The sequence below is a fragment of the Ursus maritimus genome, unplaced genomic scaffold, assembly GCF_017311325.1.
Source record: "Ursus maritimus isolate PB19 unplaced genomic scaffold, ASM1731132v1 scaffold_33, whole genome shotgun sequence".
Taxonomy (NCBI): domain Eukaryota; kingdom Metazoa; phylum Chordata; class Mammalia; order Carnivora; family Ursidae; genus Ursus; species Ursus maritimus.
In genome coordinates, this window is record NW_024425897.1 from 1,061,038 (window position 1) to 1,077,282 (window position 16,245).

Here is a 16,245-nt window from a genome sequence, read left to right on the forward strand (position 1 = left end):
ACTTACAATATAAGTTTGCCGACTTCTAAAGGAGACCACTCAAAGGATATCTGAGTTCTAACCACAGTTATGGATCCCACAGAAGGAACTTTAGTTGCATGAAACCCTAAGTCCCACAGTTATGACCCACAGACCAACCCATAGTAACCCAGGCCCCAAAGCGTTCAGGGGCTCCAAAATCACTTGTGCGGACACCTCAGTGTGTCAGTAGGCTCTATCTACCTGGGGTCGTTGTCGTCATCGTCCTCCTCATCCTTCTCCCCTCTCCCCTCCGCCCCCCCACCCTTCCTCGGGGCAGTGCACTTAAGATTTTCAGTTTAGGAGCTCCTGGCTGCCTCAGTCGGTACAGCATGCAACTCTTCATCTCTAGGTTATAAGTTCAAGCCCCACACTGGGTGTAGAGATTACCTAAAAATAAAATCTTTAAAAAATATATTTTTTTTCAGTCTAGACTTGGGCGGACTCATTAGTTAGTTGGCTGACTTTGCACAAGACCCTTCACTTCGTCTGGGCCTCAGTTTCCACCCGTATAAATGGCGCTAATAACAGCACTCACCTAGCAGGGCTGCTGTGAAGGTGAAGTGGAAAGGACGTTAAGTGAAGTAAAGGGTTAGCACCGGGCTCAGCACCCGACAGACACAGAATCAATGGTGGCTCCTGCTGCTGTCACCGAGAACGACTCCCGAGGCTGGAGCCCGTCCTAGGGACCCCAGGGTGACGGCAAGAGCCGTGAAGAGGTCCGCGAGGAAGCCAAGAGCCCCGGCCTCGCCGCTCCGGCTCTCCAGCCTCGGTTTCCCCGAATGCGGCACTCAGGCTGCCGGAGGCGCCCCCCCTTCCCCGCGTCCGCACCGGCCTCGGCCCCGCGCCCTCCGCCCCTCAAGCCTGAGCCCCTGCTCCCCCTCCCCGGGTCAGCAGAGCCGCGCCCCCACCCGGGGGATGCCCCCAAAACAGCCACCCTGGTACTCACCAGGCGTCTCCACGGCAACGGCCCGCCTGCCTCGACCCCCGCGCCGGCCGGCTGCGCGCCTGACAATAAGGCGCGCTCCCATTGGTTTCGGTACCGGCTCCGCTAGCCAATCAGCGAGGGCGCACGCGCCGCTGGCCCGCAGGGCAAGTTCTCTGGGACCTCGGGGAATACGCGCAGCGGGGCGCGCAAGTGTAAACCTTCCCTATCTCTGCATTTGGGCACTCGAACTATTGTGGGCTCCGAGCGCCCGCTTGAGGTTGCGACCTCTGTTCCCCACCACTTGTAATATTTGGGAAAGCCGAGTTTGGTGCCTGGCCCTGAGCAGTCGCTCAATGACGGGCGGTGTTATTATTTGTTACAGCCTGGGACAGGTGCTCTGAAGGCAATGGAAACTTAGGGAGCACTTAGAGGGGACCAGGGGAGGAGGAGCGTTCTTTATATACTCCGTGCCTCACCTCTTTCTGAAAAGGATTTGAAGCCCCAAAGGCACAGATACAAAGATAAAACAAAAACAAAAATCACAAAAAATCAAGGCGAGTAAATGAGCGGGCTGAGGAGGGAGTGACAGAATTCCAAACCCGAAAAGTGGAGTCAGCATTGAAAGTTTTCCGGAAACGGCCTCGGGCTGAGATAAACCCTTGGGAGCTAAGCCTTTAAGGGAAAGGCTTTAGTGTAGTTGAAATTCATAGTCGCTTGAGTCCAACAAAAATGATTTAAATAGGAATGAATATTATGGCTTTTTATTTGACCTTATATAAAGACCATAAAATCATGGAGAAGAACTCATAGCGTCAGTTCAGAACAATAAAGCTTTAGTGATATTCCAGGAGCTGCAAAAATAATGGAGTCATGGGATGCTTGTGTGGCTGTTGGTTAAGTGTCTGCCTTCGGCTCAGGTCCTGATCCCAGAGTCCTGGAATCCAGTTCCGCATTGGGCTTCCTGCTCAGTGAGGAGCCTGCTTCTCCCTCTGCCTACCGCTCCCCCTGCTTGTGCCCTCTCTCAATCTCTCTCTCCCTCTCTGTCAAATGGATAAATAAAATCTTAAACAACAACAACAAAAAAAAGATGGGAAGGGTGGTCCACGCAGCAGGGAGTGTGTGGCAAGCTTTTGGAGGTGAGAAGCAGTGCAGACCGTACAGGATCCTCAGGCAGCACAGTATTACCAGGGGGCAAAGCTCAGGGCCACAGTGGGGATAATGTGGAGAGGGGGAGGGGTCAAATGCCCACAGCAACCGGATGACATTAGTCTCACTACAGTAGGGATAAGACATTTAAGGTGGGACCAGATAGGAGGCTCCTGCCTTATGGTCCTATCTAGGGTTAGGCCTGAACCCCTCCTTGGGCACTTCAACCATTCATTCAGATTCAACCCACGAATGTTCCCTGAGCCCCTCTGGGAGGCAGGACACCCATGTTGGCAGAAGGAATGAGTGAAGGAACAATTGGGACAGGGAGCCAAAGGAAGGAACTCTAAGATCTCGGTTTTAATGAGTCCACAGTAGTGGTCAGGTACAAACACCACAAGCACAAGAACACCCCACTGGAAACTAACTTTACCATGTTGACGGCGCAGGCTAAAAATCTCAATTTGGCACTTCACAGGTGTGCTAAGACAAGAATCATGAGATTTTCAACTCTGCAGGTAAACACAGTGCTCACCACTGTGTCTAAGGGTCATGGTATGTAAACTCTGCATCGAACATCTGGAAGGAAACTGAAAAGGACACCCTTTAGGCTCCCCCCACCCAGTCCGTATATCCCCTGAAATGTGAAAGCATGATATAGTATTTAGATGGCAACTGCTCTCATTCCGTTTCTAGTGGCAGACATTGGATTTCCAGGGTTGCTAGTCCAGGACATGGCTTTTACAGGGTGCACAGCTACAGAGGATTCTCAGCAAGACTCACGGGAGAAGATGGAGTTTGGGAATGCCCCAGAAGGTCCCCAGAGCCCAGCTGTCCTGCTCTCCTGCTGGGCACAGCATCCTATGGGCACAGGCTGCATGGGCCAGCCCAAGCTGAGGACAGGAACATCTAACTGGTCTGCAAAATCTGAAGGAAGACCCAGCCTGAACCAGCTGCCAGCCCCACCAGCCTGAACATGGGCATGGCGAGCAGGCCTCCAGGCTGCACCTTCCACCCTTGGATTTGAGCAGCCTACATACAATACCTGAGATGGTGGCCTGGAAGACAGGAAACGTCCCACCTCCCAGGTTCCCTAAAGTCCCCACCTCATAAACCAACCCTGCTGCCCAGGGTGACCCAGAATGCCAGGGAGGGGTAAAGGGAGATAAAGAAGTCATGTTTGAAAGACGAAGCTCTCTCATTTATTTGACATAAGGATGGGGAAGAAGAGGACCGTGAGGTCACAGGCACATCTGCATGACAGAGTGCCAGAAGCTGGTATCCACCAGGCCCTTACTCTGTCAGGAGGCCTCTCTGGAAGTGGGGAACAGCTCACAGATGCATGCCCTGGATGCCCTCTGTGCCAATCATAGGAAAGTCACGACTGTCCCTTTCTTGCCAATCTGCCAGGGCTCCACGGGGAAAAAGCGGATAATTATCCTTCAAGAGAAAAAAAAAAAAAAAAAATGATGTCATCAGCTCCTTGGCTAATGCCCTATATTCCAAGACGCCTAGCTGGGCACCCCTGCCATGGGCTCCCAGACCAGCCTGCCTTAGCCTAGCAGGCGTTTTGCAAGCCTGCCTCATCCCATTAATGATCTCCCACTGTGGGCCAGTCAGGGGCAGAATGGTGGCTGCCCCCAGACACTCAACACAGCAGCCTCTATGGTCCCTGTATGCTCTGTCTGGGCACTCAGAGGGGCAGCCCTCCCACTTCCAAACTGAGGCTCCCCGGGGGCACGTGCAGTGTCCCAGCCACCTTTGTTTTCTCAAAGCCTAGCTCAAACCAGGCACAAGGTGACCCCCCACTTATGTCTATGGAATGAACAAACATGCCCCTCTCACAGAAGTGATGGGAGTTCCCGGTGAAGAAAAAGATACTTGGGGTAGCCTGAAGGGTAGCAGGGGAAGGGCCGGTGTGACAGCTTTAGTTTTCCCATCTGTAAACCTCACAGGGATGGCATGTCTGCACAAGGTGGTGTGAACAGAGGGACAGAGTTTGGATGGATCAAATAGGATGATGCATGGAAGGTATCTAGAGATAACCTGGCACATGCTAAGCATTCACATGTTACATATTGTTCTTCTAATTATTACCTCACCCCAACCTGAGGACCAGGTCTGAGCACTCCCGGGAGAAACCATTCCTCACCAGTCTTCCTGGGCCAACAAAGGATCCATTCTGGAAGGTTCTTTCAAGCTTCTCATGCTCTTAGTTCCTCATAGGCATGGCTTGGCTCAGGAATATTTTTCACCCAGAAAGAAACTTTAACCCTGACACAGAGTCCCAGGTTGGGGGGCTGTTCCGTCTTCTTCGGTGATCATTTAATACATTCCCCTCTATTCACAGAAGAGAAGCCTACAAACCAGGGATGGTTCATTTCCAGATTTGTCAGGCATCCCCCAGCTGTGCTGGACCCAGAACCCAGGTCTCCAGACATCCAAGCCAGTGTTCTTTCCACTACTCCCTGAGCCTCCTGGGAGCCTCACCTGGGACCTAGCTGGCTACAGGCCCAAAGGTCACACAACCTCAGGACATACCCAGAATTCCTCCCAACCACCCTGGAGAAGTTCTCCTAGAAAATTATTCTTGATTTTCTAAGATGTGGAGAAGACTAAAGGCAAATGATAAATGGCCTTAGCTTTGTCAGGTTAATAACGTTCTACCTTACCCAGTGCCAAGGCAGACAGAGTGCACCGCTATCCCACAGGACTCTGGCAGTTCCCCCAGGGAGCGGTTAAAGGAGAGCCTTCCCACATCACAGATGGAAACAGTGAGGTTTGGAAGGCCACGCCTTGCCCAGGTGTCAAGAGGACCATAGCAGAGTCAGGAATTCATTCAATTCCGCTACCATTCTGAGGCTGGACCCACCATCCGAAGGCCCGGGGCACTAGGCCCTTCTTGAGCAGGGCGAAGAGTGCATTTTTCCCCCAACCTTATTAGGAGCTCTGGGATGGGATCACTGCCCCCATCCACTCCCTGCCCCCACGCACCGATCCTGGCCCAGGTTCAGCTCCTTGGTGAGGAACTCGAAGAAGCGGGCGCTGTGGCCACGGTTGTCCTCGGCTGTGCCTACCACACCGATGGAGGAGATGAGCAGTTGCGCGCAGGGCTCGGTGGAGCCGTTCACCGCCATGGCCAGACCAGGTCGCACCGTTACGTTCACGCGCTGCGGGGAACACGAAAGTTTCACCTGAAGCCGGTGCAGGCCGAGTTCGCGCTGAGGACCCGGGAGGACGAGAGCCGACAAGCGCGGGCCCCTGGGGTCAGAGCTAGAGGCTCGGGGCGGGGTCCTTGGCGGTCACATCGGTGTCAGGGCCAGGGAAGGCAGCACGGAGCGGACATGAGGGGTGGGGAGAGTGGGAGGCTACGGCCTGGCGGGCGGGGAATCCCTGCGACGAAGAGCTCGGGTCGCGGTGGGGAAGCCGGGGCGTGAACAGACCCTGACCCCGGGTCCACCAGCCTCCTCGCGCTCGGTGCTCCCCGGCCCACGCTCACGTCCTCAGGTTTGCTCAGGATGGCTGCAGTGGCCGCGCAGAGCCGCTTCTCCAGTCCCGCGGGCACACGGCCGGCGGGCAAATTCGTGTCCAGCTCGACGAACGGCATGTCTGGCGGAAAGGAACCGGAAAGCCACAGCAGCAGAGAAGGAACCCAGAAAGTGCGGGTCGAAGTTCCTAAGGGTCGCGGACTAGGCAGCAGGGGCGGGGCGCCACGGAAATCAGGCTCCTTGTTGGTTGGGCAGGCAGCAGCGCCCCCGATTGGCTGCATAGTCTACACCCCGCCTCTACTGGCGCAGATTTCCGGAAGTCCTAAGGCCTCCCGGGGGGACGGGGAAAGTGAGGGGTCTGATCTTCCCCCAAGGACACTGGCTGAGCCAGCGCCCGGCTCACAGTGTCCCCGGCCTCTACCGGCTCCCTGACACCCTGGCCGGGGGTTTTCTGACTCCCTGGGCGCCTGATTGGTGCATCCTCTGCTTCCTAGCCCATATTTAGATTGTTAATCCTGAAGATAAAATGGCCAGTTATTTTACCAGTAAAAATGGGTTTATTCGGGGGCGCCTGGGTGGTACAGCGGCTTAGCGCCTGCCTTCGGCTCAGGGCGTGATCCTGGCGTTGTGGGATTGAGCCCCACATCGGGCTCTTCCGCTATGAGCCTGCTTCTTCCTCTCCCACTCCCCCTGCTTGTGTTCCCTCTCTCACTGGCTGTCTCTCTCTCTCTGTCCAATAAATAAATAAAATCTTTAAAAAAAAATGGGTTTATTCGATGATGGCAGAGATTTGCAATTTGGGACATGCAGTCTAAGGCAAAACCACAGGCAAGTCCAACCAATAAAGAAGAGAAACGTTTCTTAACAGAGGGAAGGGAGGAGTTGGGGAGGACTGTTATAAACAAAAAGTCCGCGGGAATAAGCTGGGAATTAAGAGTGTAGTCGTTTTTCAGTGGCTGAGTTGTGACAGTATCTCACTGGCTTGACGGGGCAGAGGGGTTGGGGGTATCTTTCTTTCCCCTGCTGGTAGTATATAGTCTTCTTTCCCTGGGGAATGCAAGGTAGGGTTCTTCCGGTTGGGGTTGCAAAGGGCCGCAAGGAGTAGTAGGTGTGAGAGCTCCTCCTTCTGGCCTCCCTGCTTTATTGTAAATGAGGTTTCCTTTATTCCGTTTCACAAAATGGGGGTTTGAACACACCCAAAACACACACACCTGCAGGGGCCTTTCCCAGGCTCCATACTAATTTTTTTTTTTAATCCTAATTTTTTTTACTGTGTTGCTACCATTTCCAAGTAAGGCGACTTCACGTTATATGTGGGAATCTGCACTTCTCTTGACCAGGAGCCCGGTGACACTTGTGAGCTCAGGTGAAGCTGGACAGAGAACCTCTGGCTCACTGCATCCCTACCTGGCTCCGACAGACATCTGCCGTTGTGGCCTCTTGCACCTGTGGCAACCTTGTCTTGTACTGAAGTACTGTCCATCAAGGAGTGAAAGCCAGGTCCTAGTCGAATTACCAGCCATGTTTACAGTATCCTATATTTTTATAGTCAAAACAAAATGTGTCACTTAAAACATGGAAATCTGGGGGTGCCTGGGTGGCTCAGTCAGTTAAGGGTCTGCCTTCGGCTCAAGTCATGATATTTAGCCTGGTGTCAGACTTCCTTAGGGAGTCTGCTTCTCCCTTTCCCTCTGCCCTGCACCCCGCTTGTATGAGCTCTCTCTCTCTCATAAATAAATATTTTTTTAAAAAAGTGGAAATCAATGGGGCGTCTGGATGGCTCAGTCATTAAGTATCGGCCTTCAGCTCAGGGTGTGATCCCAGGGTCCTGAGATTGAGCCCCACATTGGGCTCCATGCTCTGCTGGGAGCCTGCTTCTTCCTCTCCCACTCCCCCTACTTGTGTTCCCTCTCTCGCTGGCTGTCTCTCTCTCAGTCAAATAAATAAATAAAATCTTTTTTTAAAAAAATGGAAATCTTGTTCATGTGGCTAAACATGGTACTCTCATCAGTATTGCAAAGTTGTTTGACTTGTAAATGAAAATACAATTGAAATTGTGTGGGTGTATATGAATAATTTCAATTACACTTCTAAAATTCTTTATGAGTGTGCATATTAGAGGAGTCTTGGGGCACCTGGCTGGCTCAGCTGGTAGAGCTTGCAACTCTTGATCTCAGGGTTGCAGGTTTGAGCCCCATAGTTGGGTGTAGAGATTACTTAAAAATAAAATCTTTAAAAAAAAGAAAAAAAAAGAAAAAAAACCTCCATGGGAAGGCAGGCAGGCCGAGAGGCCCTGTTCATGACCCTGTCCCATTAGCAGTTTATTGGATGACTAAGATATCAGAGGGTCTAGGACACAAGACAGGTAGATTGTAACAATCTTGAGGAGAAAGGACAGGGACAGGTGGCAAATCTGGGACCCAGGGTGGGGCACAGATAAAACAATGGCTGGGGTTCTGAGTAGGCTTGGGAGAGCAAGGCCTCTCAGCAGCACCCAGAGGGCCAGGAACTAATCTGGGACTGGAGGTTCATGAACCAGCCCTGCACCCAACCCCTGTGGAAGACAGCATCACCCCAGAGGGAGGACAGAGACCTAAGAGACCAAGGCCATGCCTGATTCAGACATCTCTTCACCAGCGCAACCCCTATCTGTGACACGTGCTCAGCCCACGGGGTGTTGAACCAGCTTTGTTCCAGAGCTGAGGGAGGGAAGCACTGGGGCTGAGGAGCGGGGTGGGGGTGGGGGGGTGGGGGGGTGTCATCTGACTTGGCATGGGGCTAGGGAAGTCAGGGAAGCCTCCCTGGAGAAGTGAAACAGTGACAAATGCCTAAAGACCAGAAGGGGCACTGAGCAAAGATGAGGAGGGGCCCTATTAGCAACGGAAACAGCCTGAGCCAAGGCCAGGAGGTGGAGGTGGGAGCTGGGAGAAGGGGTCTAAAAATGATGGGCTATTGTGTGCAAACAGAAGGGGGTGCCCTGGAGCGGTGGGCAAGGCCTTGAAGGCAAAATTCAGTGATTCCTACTTTAACCTCAAAGCAGTTCAGCACCATGGAAAGTTTCAAACACAGGAGGGACAGGATCAAATATGTGTTTACTAAGCTCTTTCCAGGGGTCACATGAAGTCAGAGTGGAAGAGGCAGGAGTGGAGTGTGGAGACAGACAAAAGAAGGAACGAAGACCTGATGCCTGGAGGGAACCGGGGACCAGAGACTGGACAGTGTGTCTTGCTCACAGCCTAGGAGGGGCCACTCCACCTCTTCATTTTGACAACAGAGTCTCTACCATCTCTGTAGGGCTGGCCTTCCACTCACTGCAACAAAACCTGCACGGAGGACTTCAGCTTCTCCTTTATGGCGGGGTCAGCTGGAGGCAAGTCCTTGACCTTCATGACAGCTGCATGGGCCTCCTGAAAGAGATCTTTCCCCACCTCGGCCTCCACACGTTGGCGCCATGCAGCCAGCTTGGGTCGGCTTTTGAAAACTTGGCAGCCGGCACTGACAGGCTATGGGGAGAGGGAGCCAAGTGGAGGGCATAGGCATGGTCAAGGATAAGGCAGGATGACCTGATTGAGGAATTCCCCAGGGTGGATTTTCCCTCCTTGGCCACACGTGTAACAGGCTGGAGGTTCTCTCCCAGGAGACGCTGGGAAGCTTCTCAATATTGCTGTAGGATAGGGTCTGAAGCCCCATTTTACAGATGAGAACACTGAGGCTCAGAGAAGGAAGTGACTTGCCCAGGGTCCAACAGCCAGAAAGGGCAGTGTGAGCTGGTACATTGGCTCCCTCCCAGGACACCCCACTGCCCATTGGACCACCCTACCCTATGGCACTCACATGCATCAGCTCTGTGATGGCCACCAAGTCAGCCACTGAGATGTGAGGTCCAGCAACGAAGTCCTGGTCCTTCAGGAACTTGTCCTCAAGCAGCTGCAGGCACCTGTCCAGCTCAGCCAGAGTGGATGCCAAGGTCTCAGGGGGCACCTGTTCACCCAGGAACACTGGGAACATCATCTGGTGGATGGGCAAGCAGAGAGAGGGCTCAGGGTCTGCCCAAAGCCTAGCCTAGTTCCTGTTCCCTTCCAATCTATCACCAGGCCTTCAAATTTCTCCTCACTCCGACCCACTCCTTCCACCCAGGCATCATCTTCTACTCCAACATGGACAGCCTCTACCTCTCCTTAGGTCCTCATGTAAGGCAGCCAGTGCGGGGAACTTCTGCAGTCCCAGTCTGGCCATATCACCCCCTGCATAAAGTCTTCTGTGGCTCCCCGCTACCCTCACCATGAAAACCACAACACAAGGCCCCTCCTCAGTGCAGCAGTCACCCTCTCCCCACTCCCCACCTCCTCCTCCACCCCAGGCTTCTCAAATGGGATGATTCATGTGAGTCCCTCTGGGATCTGGCTAAAGTGTGCATTCCTAATCTGTATGCCTGGGTGGTACCTGAGACTGTATTTCCAAGTTCCCAGGTGGTCCGATGCTCCTGGTCCCTGGAGCACACTTTGAGTAGCTAAGGTCTATACTCACTCTATTTGACTTCTCTCCATTCTGCCTTCAAACCCACCAGGCTCCTGCCCCTACCAGCTTGAAGGGGCTCCTCTTCCAGCCCCGAGAGGCTCAAGGAAGGCACCTCTAAGGTTATAGAAACCTGCATTTTGCCCAAAGCCCCTTCAGAACAGTGTTATTGTATACGCAGAGTATGAGCACGCCCGTCTCATGCTCCCTCAAGCGCACAGGGCAGCCGCTGTGTGCCAAGCCCCTTGTAATTCCCTGCAAATAACAATTCAGAGCACACATCTCAGATACAGCCGTTCGTCTGATGGGTAAAAATGGGACATGTGTGCTGTTTTAATGTGCATTTACTTGATTCTTACTTAGGTTAAATGTATTTTCATCCACTTAACGACCATTTCTCTCTGTCCTTCAAGTAAATCTCCACTGGTTTCCTGTGCCCACTTTTCTCCTGTGTCTGTTTGACGGCTTTCTGAGAGCAGCTTAAATATTAAGAATGTCACTTCTGTCAGGGCACCTGGGTGGCTCAGTTAAGCATCCAACTCTTGATTTGGGCTCAGGTCATGATCTCAGGGTGGTGAGAGGGAGCCCAGTCAGTCAGACTCCCCACTCAGGAGGGAGTCTACAGGAGATTCTCTCCCTCTGCCCCCCCTCTCGGCGCCCCCCACCCAGCTCACGAGCACACATGTGCATGCACATGTGCTCTCTCTCTCTCTCAAATGACTCTTTAAAAAAAAAAGATTTTATTTATTTGAGAGAGAGAGCGAGAGCACAGAGGGAGAGGAAGAGGAAGAAGCAGACTTCCCACTAAGCAGAGAGTCTGGCACAAGGCTCGATCCCAGGACCCCGAGATCATGACCTGAGCCAAAGGCAGACGCTTAACTGACTGAGCCACCCAGGCACCCCTTTTCCTTTGCCTTTTTCTTTTTAAAGCTTTTATTTATTTATTTTAGAGAGAGAGAGAGCACAAGCAGCGGGAGGAGCAGAGGGAGAGGGACAGGCAGACTCCATGCTCAGTGCAAAGCCTGACCCAGGGCTTGATCCCACGACCCCGAGATCATGACCTGAGCTGAAAGCAAGAGGCTGACACTTGACCGAGCCACCCAGGTGCCCAAAATGTAACCTCTAACAAGTCTTTGCCAGTTTTTTGCTTGTTTTAAGTTTAATCCTTTCCTCCTTACACAAAATGTCATTGCATGTGAAAAATCTGTTAGGCTTTTCTTTAAGTCTTTAAGTGTTTTTAGGCTTAGAAATCCTTGAATACCCAGAAATCAGAGCAACATTATTGAAATGTCTCCTCATTTCCTCCTAGTTTGAGATTTTTCACTTAACACTTCTCTATCTGAAAAGTATGTCACGTAGCCAGAGCATCTGGGTTTTTTTCTTTCCCCAAAGGTAATGTTTCCACAGTCTGGAGCCTGCAAAAGGATTGATTCCCAGCAGCTCAGGAATCAGGGCACATTGGGGGAAGTCACTCCCTGGCTCTGCCTTGGTTTACCCTCTGGGAAACAAGTTGGTTGGACTAGGGAGTCTCTGGCATTCTAGAATTTGGTGTTCTAAGGCCTCAGGTCTGAATGGAATTTTTTTTTTAAGATTTTATTTATTTATTTGAGAGAGAGAAAGTGAGAGAGAGAGAGAGAAGGGGGAGGGGCAGAGGGAGAGGGAGAAGCAGACTCCCCACTGAGCAGGGAGTCCAATGTGGGGCTCGAGCTCAGGACTCCGGGATCATGACCTGAGCCAAAGGCAGACACTTAAGCAACTGAGCCACCCAGGCGCCTGCACAGAATTTTTTAAACAGAAAGCACTGTCCCTTGAGCATCCTAGCAGGGTCCCCGTCCTGCCATAGCTCACCTTCTGCCACATGGCTCGGGTGCAGCTACTCCGCAGGGCTGTGTGCTGCCAAGCTAGGTACTCGTCCACACGGGCACAGGCCTGCAGGTCCTGGGGGTACCAGTGGTCGGGGACCTCATACTTGCGACTCAGATACAACAGGATGGCCACACTGGGGGACACGGAGGGGGTGAGAAACATGTACTAGTCACTTTCCGTCCACACGGAGGCTTTCACTCTCTCCGCACCATGATGCAGAGTAGGAATGTACTGCCTAGCGTCACACAGCTCGACACTGGGTCATCGTATCATCTGAACTAAGGGCACCAAGTGAAAAACAAAATGTCTTGAGATTTCAGAAGGACAGTGATGGGGCACTCAGAGAAAGCTTCCAGGAGGAAGGGGGCCCCAAGATGGTTCCCGAAAGAGCAACTCAGATAGCACTCCCCACCATATCCAATGCATGGTCTTGACAAGAGCAAGGCCAGCTGTCCCGTCACGCTCCCTGGGGCTGGGACAAGGCCTCCCAGGTGAATGGGTCACTGTTTCCCACCCTGTCCCATCTCCTCTCTACCTGCCCAAAGCCTCCAGCCTCCTTCCCGAGGAAGCCCTCTCTGACCTCCTCCCCTCCCCACTCCCTCAGCCATGTCTGGCCGGAGCACCATGCCTCCGTGGATGTTGGACTGTCCAACGACTGGGGAGGTTCTGAAGCCAAGTGGAACGTGAATCTGGCTCTACCACAGAGGTACTATGTGGCCTCAGTAAAGGATATGCCTATTTAGCCACCAGCCTAGAAGCTGGCCTGGGCTCTCATCTCTCCCGCCAACCTCCAGCTCCTCAGCACCCTGCTGGGCTTGACCACTGCATCTCCCTGTACCACCACCTTGGTCTGGGGCCCCAGTCCTTCTCTCCTGGATTAGCACAGTACCTTCTCACCCCAGAGGGATGCTTTAAAACCTAAGTTGGGTCTCAGCTCTTCTCTGCTTAAACTCCTGCAATGGCCCCATCTTACCTATAATAAAAGCCAAAGTCCTCCTGGCCCCACATGCTACTCTCCGACCTCACCCCAGCCATGCTGGATGCCTTGCCTCTTCAACCTGTCCCCCCAAGCATTGTCACACTTCATAGCCTTTGGCTTTGCTATTCCCTCCAGCCAGAACACTCTTACCAATACCTTGCACCTCTGTTCCTGTAGGTCTCTGCTCAGACGCCTCCTTCTCAAGGGGCCCTTCACTCAACATCCTACTCAAAATCACACCCCCCCTTACCCTATTTATTTTCTCCATAGCACTCATCACCACCTGGTGGGTTACACCTTACAGAGATTAGCAGCTCCCCTCTTCTAGAATATGAGCTCCATGAGGCCAAGGGCTTAGAACTGTTCACTGCTTTGGCCCCACAGCCTAGATGGTTCCTGGCCCTGGTGGGTGCTCAGCAAATAGCCATGAAGCTCTCTGGGCGCTCTCTTGACTCCCAGGGCAATAGTACGTGCCCCCAAGATTTGCAGAAGTGCTGGCTCTAAAGAGCATGGTACAGCTACTCCTCAATATTTAGCTCTCCGCTCTCCTTCCATCTGGGGGCCGGGTTGGCAGAGACGAGGCCTGGAAACAGGCTGGGCCTTGTGACCTTGCGCAAGGCCCTCGCCTCTCCTGGCTTCAGTTTCCTCCTTTGTACAATGCCCCGGAGCGGGGGAAGGGAGGCAGGGGGATGCCATGACTTCAGTAGCCCCTGCCAGCCTCCGGCTCCTCTGCCTGCTGGGGCTGGCACAGGTGCTCAGGGCACACAAGCCGTGATCCAAACCAGCGACAGTAGAGATACCGATGGCTGACTGGCCTCACAGGGCCTGGGTAGCAGCCCGGGGACCTGATACCTCTCAGCCAAAGTGAAGTCCCCGTCCTTCAAGGCTGGCACCTTCTTCAGGCGATTCACCTGGGCAAAAGCATCGCTGTGGTGCTGGCCTGTGGGAGAGACCAGTGAGGCGGGTGAGGAGAACTCTGAGCCACCCCCCCTCGAGGCCTCTCCCCAACCCCCACCCCAACATCCAGGTGGGCAACAGGAAGGAGTCCACTCTGCTGGTCACCAGATCACAGACCCTAACCCCACCAGAGGCCCACCCTTCCTGCGTCCACCTCCCTGGGAACCTGGGCCAAGAAGCATCTCAGCTCGGCCATGAAGGGAGGGCGAGTCCCTGCAGCTGTAAGTCACCCCCACCCCCAGCCCCAGCCAATTCCATCCATATGTCTGACACTCCAGTCTCCTCCCTGGGCTGTAGGCTTGCCCCTACCATGCATCTCCCTATGCTGGCTGGGTGACCTGTCCCCAGCCCTCAGTCCAGCCTCATTCTCTCCAGGAGCTCCTGCCCTCTTCAGTCGCCCAGCCTCTAGCAGCTCAGCTCTTCTTGCTGTCCCATGCCAAACCCTCAAAGCCCCTTTCCCAATGGGTGTTCGCAGGTCTGACTCACTTCTGCATTCCTTGAGCTGGGCCAGTGCTAGAGGATACAATAATGACTGTGTGTGGAGTCAGAGGGCCTCCGTGGAACCAGGCTCCAACGTGGCCATAGGCCCAAACCTATGGGCCTCTTGGCCCCTTCTCCTGGGTGAAGAGACTCACCCCCACCCATCCTCTTTCCAGAAAATGCCTCTGTGCCCAGCCCCTATCCCAAGAAGGGCTGGAAAGGTGGAGCCCTTAGGTGGCAGCGTAGCAGTTGGTGGCCCAAGCTGGGGGCACCAAAGACAGAAGGTGGGCAGGATCAGCCAAGAAGAGATCTCCCTCCTGGCCTGCCAAAGGGAGGCCCGCTGTGCAATTGTCCCACTGTGCAATTACAGCCCTGCCCCTCCACTGGATGCGGTAAATGTGGAGGGGATGTAAGCAGGGATAGGTGGAAGTAAAGAGGAAACCAGATCCAGGTGAAACAGCCTTCTCCTTCTGGCAGCTGTAGAAATTCAAGAGATGCAGGCTACTCCAGTTCAGAAATGATGAGGCACTTTCCTTGTTTTCTCCAAGCCCGGGTGTGGAGCTCCTGGGGCACTCACCCTACTTCCCCACACCCCGCCCCTTCCCGCCTCCTACGCCCCCCCACTGCTCTCTCTCTGCTCTGCCCCTCTCAATCTGTATTTTGGAAAATGTTTCATATTCATTAGGCAAAGATCGGGGCTCTTGAAAAAGGCACAACCGATGACTGATCACACAGTTTCCGTCCCGGAGAGCGTCTCTTCCAGCCGGGCTGCAGCGCCGGGCGCTCCGTCCGCACCCAGGCGCCCGGACCGCAGGGCCCGCCTCCCTGCCCGGCCCACCTTTGAGCAGCTCCACCGGCCGCAGCTCGAAGGGAATGCCGTTCCTCTTGGCGAAGATGTAGACGGCGCGGCAAGGCTGGGACAGCAGGTCCAGGTAGAGCTCCAGGCCCATGGCGGGAGCAGCGGACCGTCCCCGGGGTCGCGCCCAGGGTATGAGACTGGGAACAGGAACGGCTGGCAGAAACGGCCAGGCCACCGGGCCTACAGCGGAGCGCAGCCCGGGGTAGAGGGGTTGGGGTGGGGGCGTGTGAGCCCCGCCACACCCTCCCCCGCCCATTGGATGGCTCTGGAGCGCTTTGGGCCAATCAGCGGCTCCCCAACTCTCCCTCTTTCCTGTCCCTGGAATCCTGGCTGCAGTTCTCTAGGTGGAGAGGGCGCTGAAATGTTTGGCCTCTGACTGACCCCTTCCCCAGACCTCAATGTCTACCTTTGTCAAAGGTGCAGTGGAGGATGGTAATGGGAACGGGACGCCAAGGACGCGTCCAGCACAGACTTTAGGATCGAAAGGGCTCGCTTGCCTTCAGTTGGCCCAAGCCACCTCCCCAAACTCAAGGAGGGGACTGAAAGAGGAGGGGCTTCTGAGTCCCCAGGAATACAAAGTGAGGCAGAGGGCCCAGGATGGAGGCTGGGGAGGTTTCTGGACCCCAGCTCCTTGCAGAGGCCGGGCGCACACTCCAGGGAAGGAATGAACCACGCCTCACTAATCCCTGGGGTCAAACTCTTTACACTCCAGCTAATCCTTCTAGCAAAAGGCAGGCCCATCCAGAGGTTTGAAGGGGGGCCTGAAACTTCCCCACTTCCTTTGCAGGGCCAAGTCCCACCAACTGACACTGTCTGGCCCCTGAGGTCTGTGGCTATGAGCCCCCATTCGCTAAGAGAGGCTTCTGGGGTAAAAAGACCCTGCCCCCAAAGCCAAGATTCAGAGAAAACACCTTGGCAAGAGGACGTGATCGGAAAATTTAAGTAAGACCTATCCCCTCAGGAGACTGCCTTTCTGGGCTAGTCCTGGAGCCCTCTCCAGGCTGGGAGG

The 16,245-nt window shown here is 54.0% G+C and overlaps 3 protein-coding genes across 6 annotated transcripts in view; all 3 read right to left on the reverse strand.

Annotated features, from left to right (window-relative positions):
- CABIN1 (calcineurin binding protein 1) overlaps positions 1 to 1,006 on the reverse strand; it is a 151,211-nt gene extending 150,205 nt beyond the window's left edge. Inside the window, exon 1 of one of the 3 annotated variants that reach the window (XM_040619499.1) lies at positions 968 to 1,006. The gene's annotated coding sequence lies outside the window, so the exon portion shown is untranslated. The remainder of the gene's footprint in view (positions 1 to 967) is intronic. The other 2 variants (XM_040619498.1, XM_040619500.1) reach the window with 2 other exon arrangements.
- Positions 1,007 to 3,271: 2,265 nt separating this feature from the next.
- On the reverse strand, positions 3,272 to 5,805 carry LOC103669207 (D-dopachrome decarboxylase). Of its 2 annotated transcripts, XR_570206.2 has the most exons (4): positions 5,592 to 5,805; positions 5,087 to 5,262; positions 4,245 to 4,451; positions 3,272 to 3,532 (listed from the first exon to the last, which is right to left on the reverse strand). XR_570206.2 is itself a non-coding variant. In XM_008697529.2 (3 exons), the coding sequence occupies exons 1-3, from the start codon at positions 5,697 to 5,699 to the stop codon at positions 3,460 to 3,462; spliced, it is 357 nt and encodes a 118-aa protein (XP_008695751.1). In that variant the 5' UTR covers positions 5,700 to 5,794; the 3' UTR covers positions 3,272 to 3,459. The 2 variants fall into 2 exon arrangements, 1 of the variants encoding a protein (XP_008695751.1); XM_008697529.2 differs by lacking the exon at positions 4,245 to 4,451 and having other exon boundaries at positions 5,592 to 5,794.
- A 2,850-nt stretch (positions 5,806 to 8,655) lies between these two features.
- On the reverse strand, positions 8,656 to 15,438 carry LOC103669208 (glutathione S-transferase theta-3). The gene is made up of 5 exons (XM_008697530.2): positions 15,216 to 15,438; positions 13,793 to 13,880; positions 11,944 to 12,094; positions 9,415 to 9,591; positions 8,656 to 9,083 (listed from the first exon to the last, which is right to left on the reverse strand). The coding sequence occupies exons 1-5, from the start codon at positions 15,325 to 15,327 to the stop codon at positions 8,889 to 8,891; spliced, it is 723 nt and encodes a 240-aa protein (XP_008695752.1). The 5' UTR covers positions 15,328 to 15,438; the 3' UTR covers positions 8,656 to 8,888.
- Between the last annotated feature and the right edge of the window lie 807 nt (positions 15,439 to 16,245).

What these genes read in the sequence shown, in the direction of transcription:
- LOC103669208 (XM_008697530.2), bottom strand. Translation starts at nt 15,327, where the DNA reads ATGGGCCTGGAGCTCTACCTGGACCTGCTGTCCCAGCCTTGCCGCGCC. An exon ending in GCCGGTGGAGCTGCTCAAAG is followed by an intron (nt 13,881 to 15,215) that starts GTGGGCCGGGCA and finishes TCTCTCCCACAG; the next exon opens with GCCAGCACCACAGCGATGCT. An exon ending in CCCGAGCCATGTGGCAGAAG is followed by an intron (nt 9,592 to 11,943) that starts GTGAGCTATGGC and finishes CCCATCCACCAG; the next exon opens with ATGATGTTCCCAGTGTTCCT.
- LOC103669207 (XM_008697529.2), bottom strand. Translation starts at nt 5,699, where the DNA reads ATGCCGTTCGTCGAGCTGGACACGAATTTGCCCGCCGGCCGTGTGCCC. An exon ending in TCCTGAGCAAACCTGAGGAC is followed by an intron (nt 5,263 to 5,591) that starts GTGAGCGTGGGC and finishes TGTTCCCCGCAG; the next exon opens with CGCGTGAACGTAACGGTGCG. An exon ending in CTGAACCTGGGCCAGGATCG is followed by an intron (nt 3,533 to 5,086) that starts GTGCGTGGGGGC and finishes TTTCTCTTGAAG; the next exon opens with GATAATTATCCGCTTTTTCC.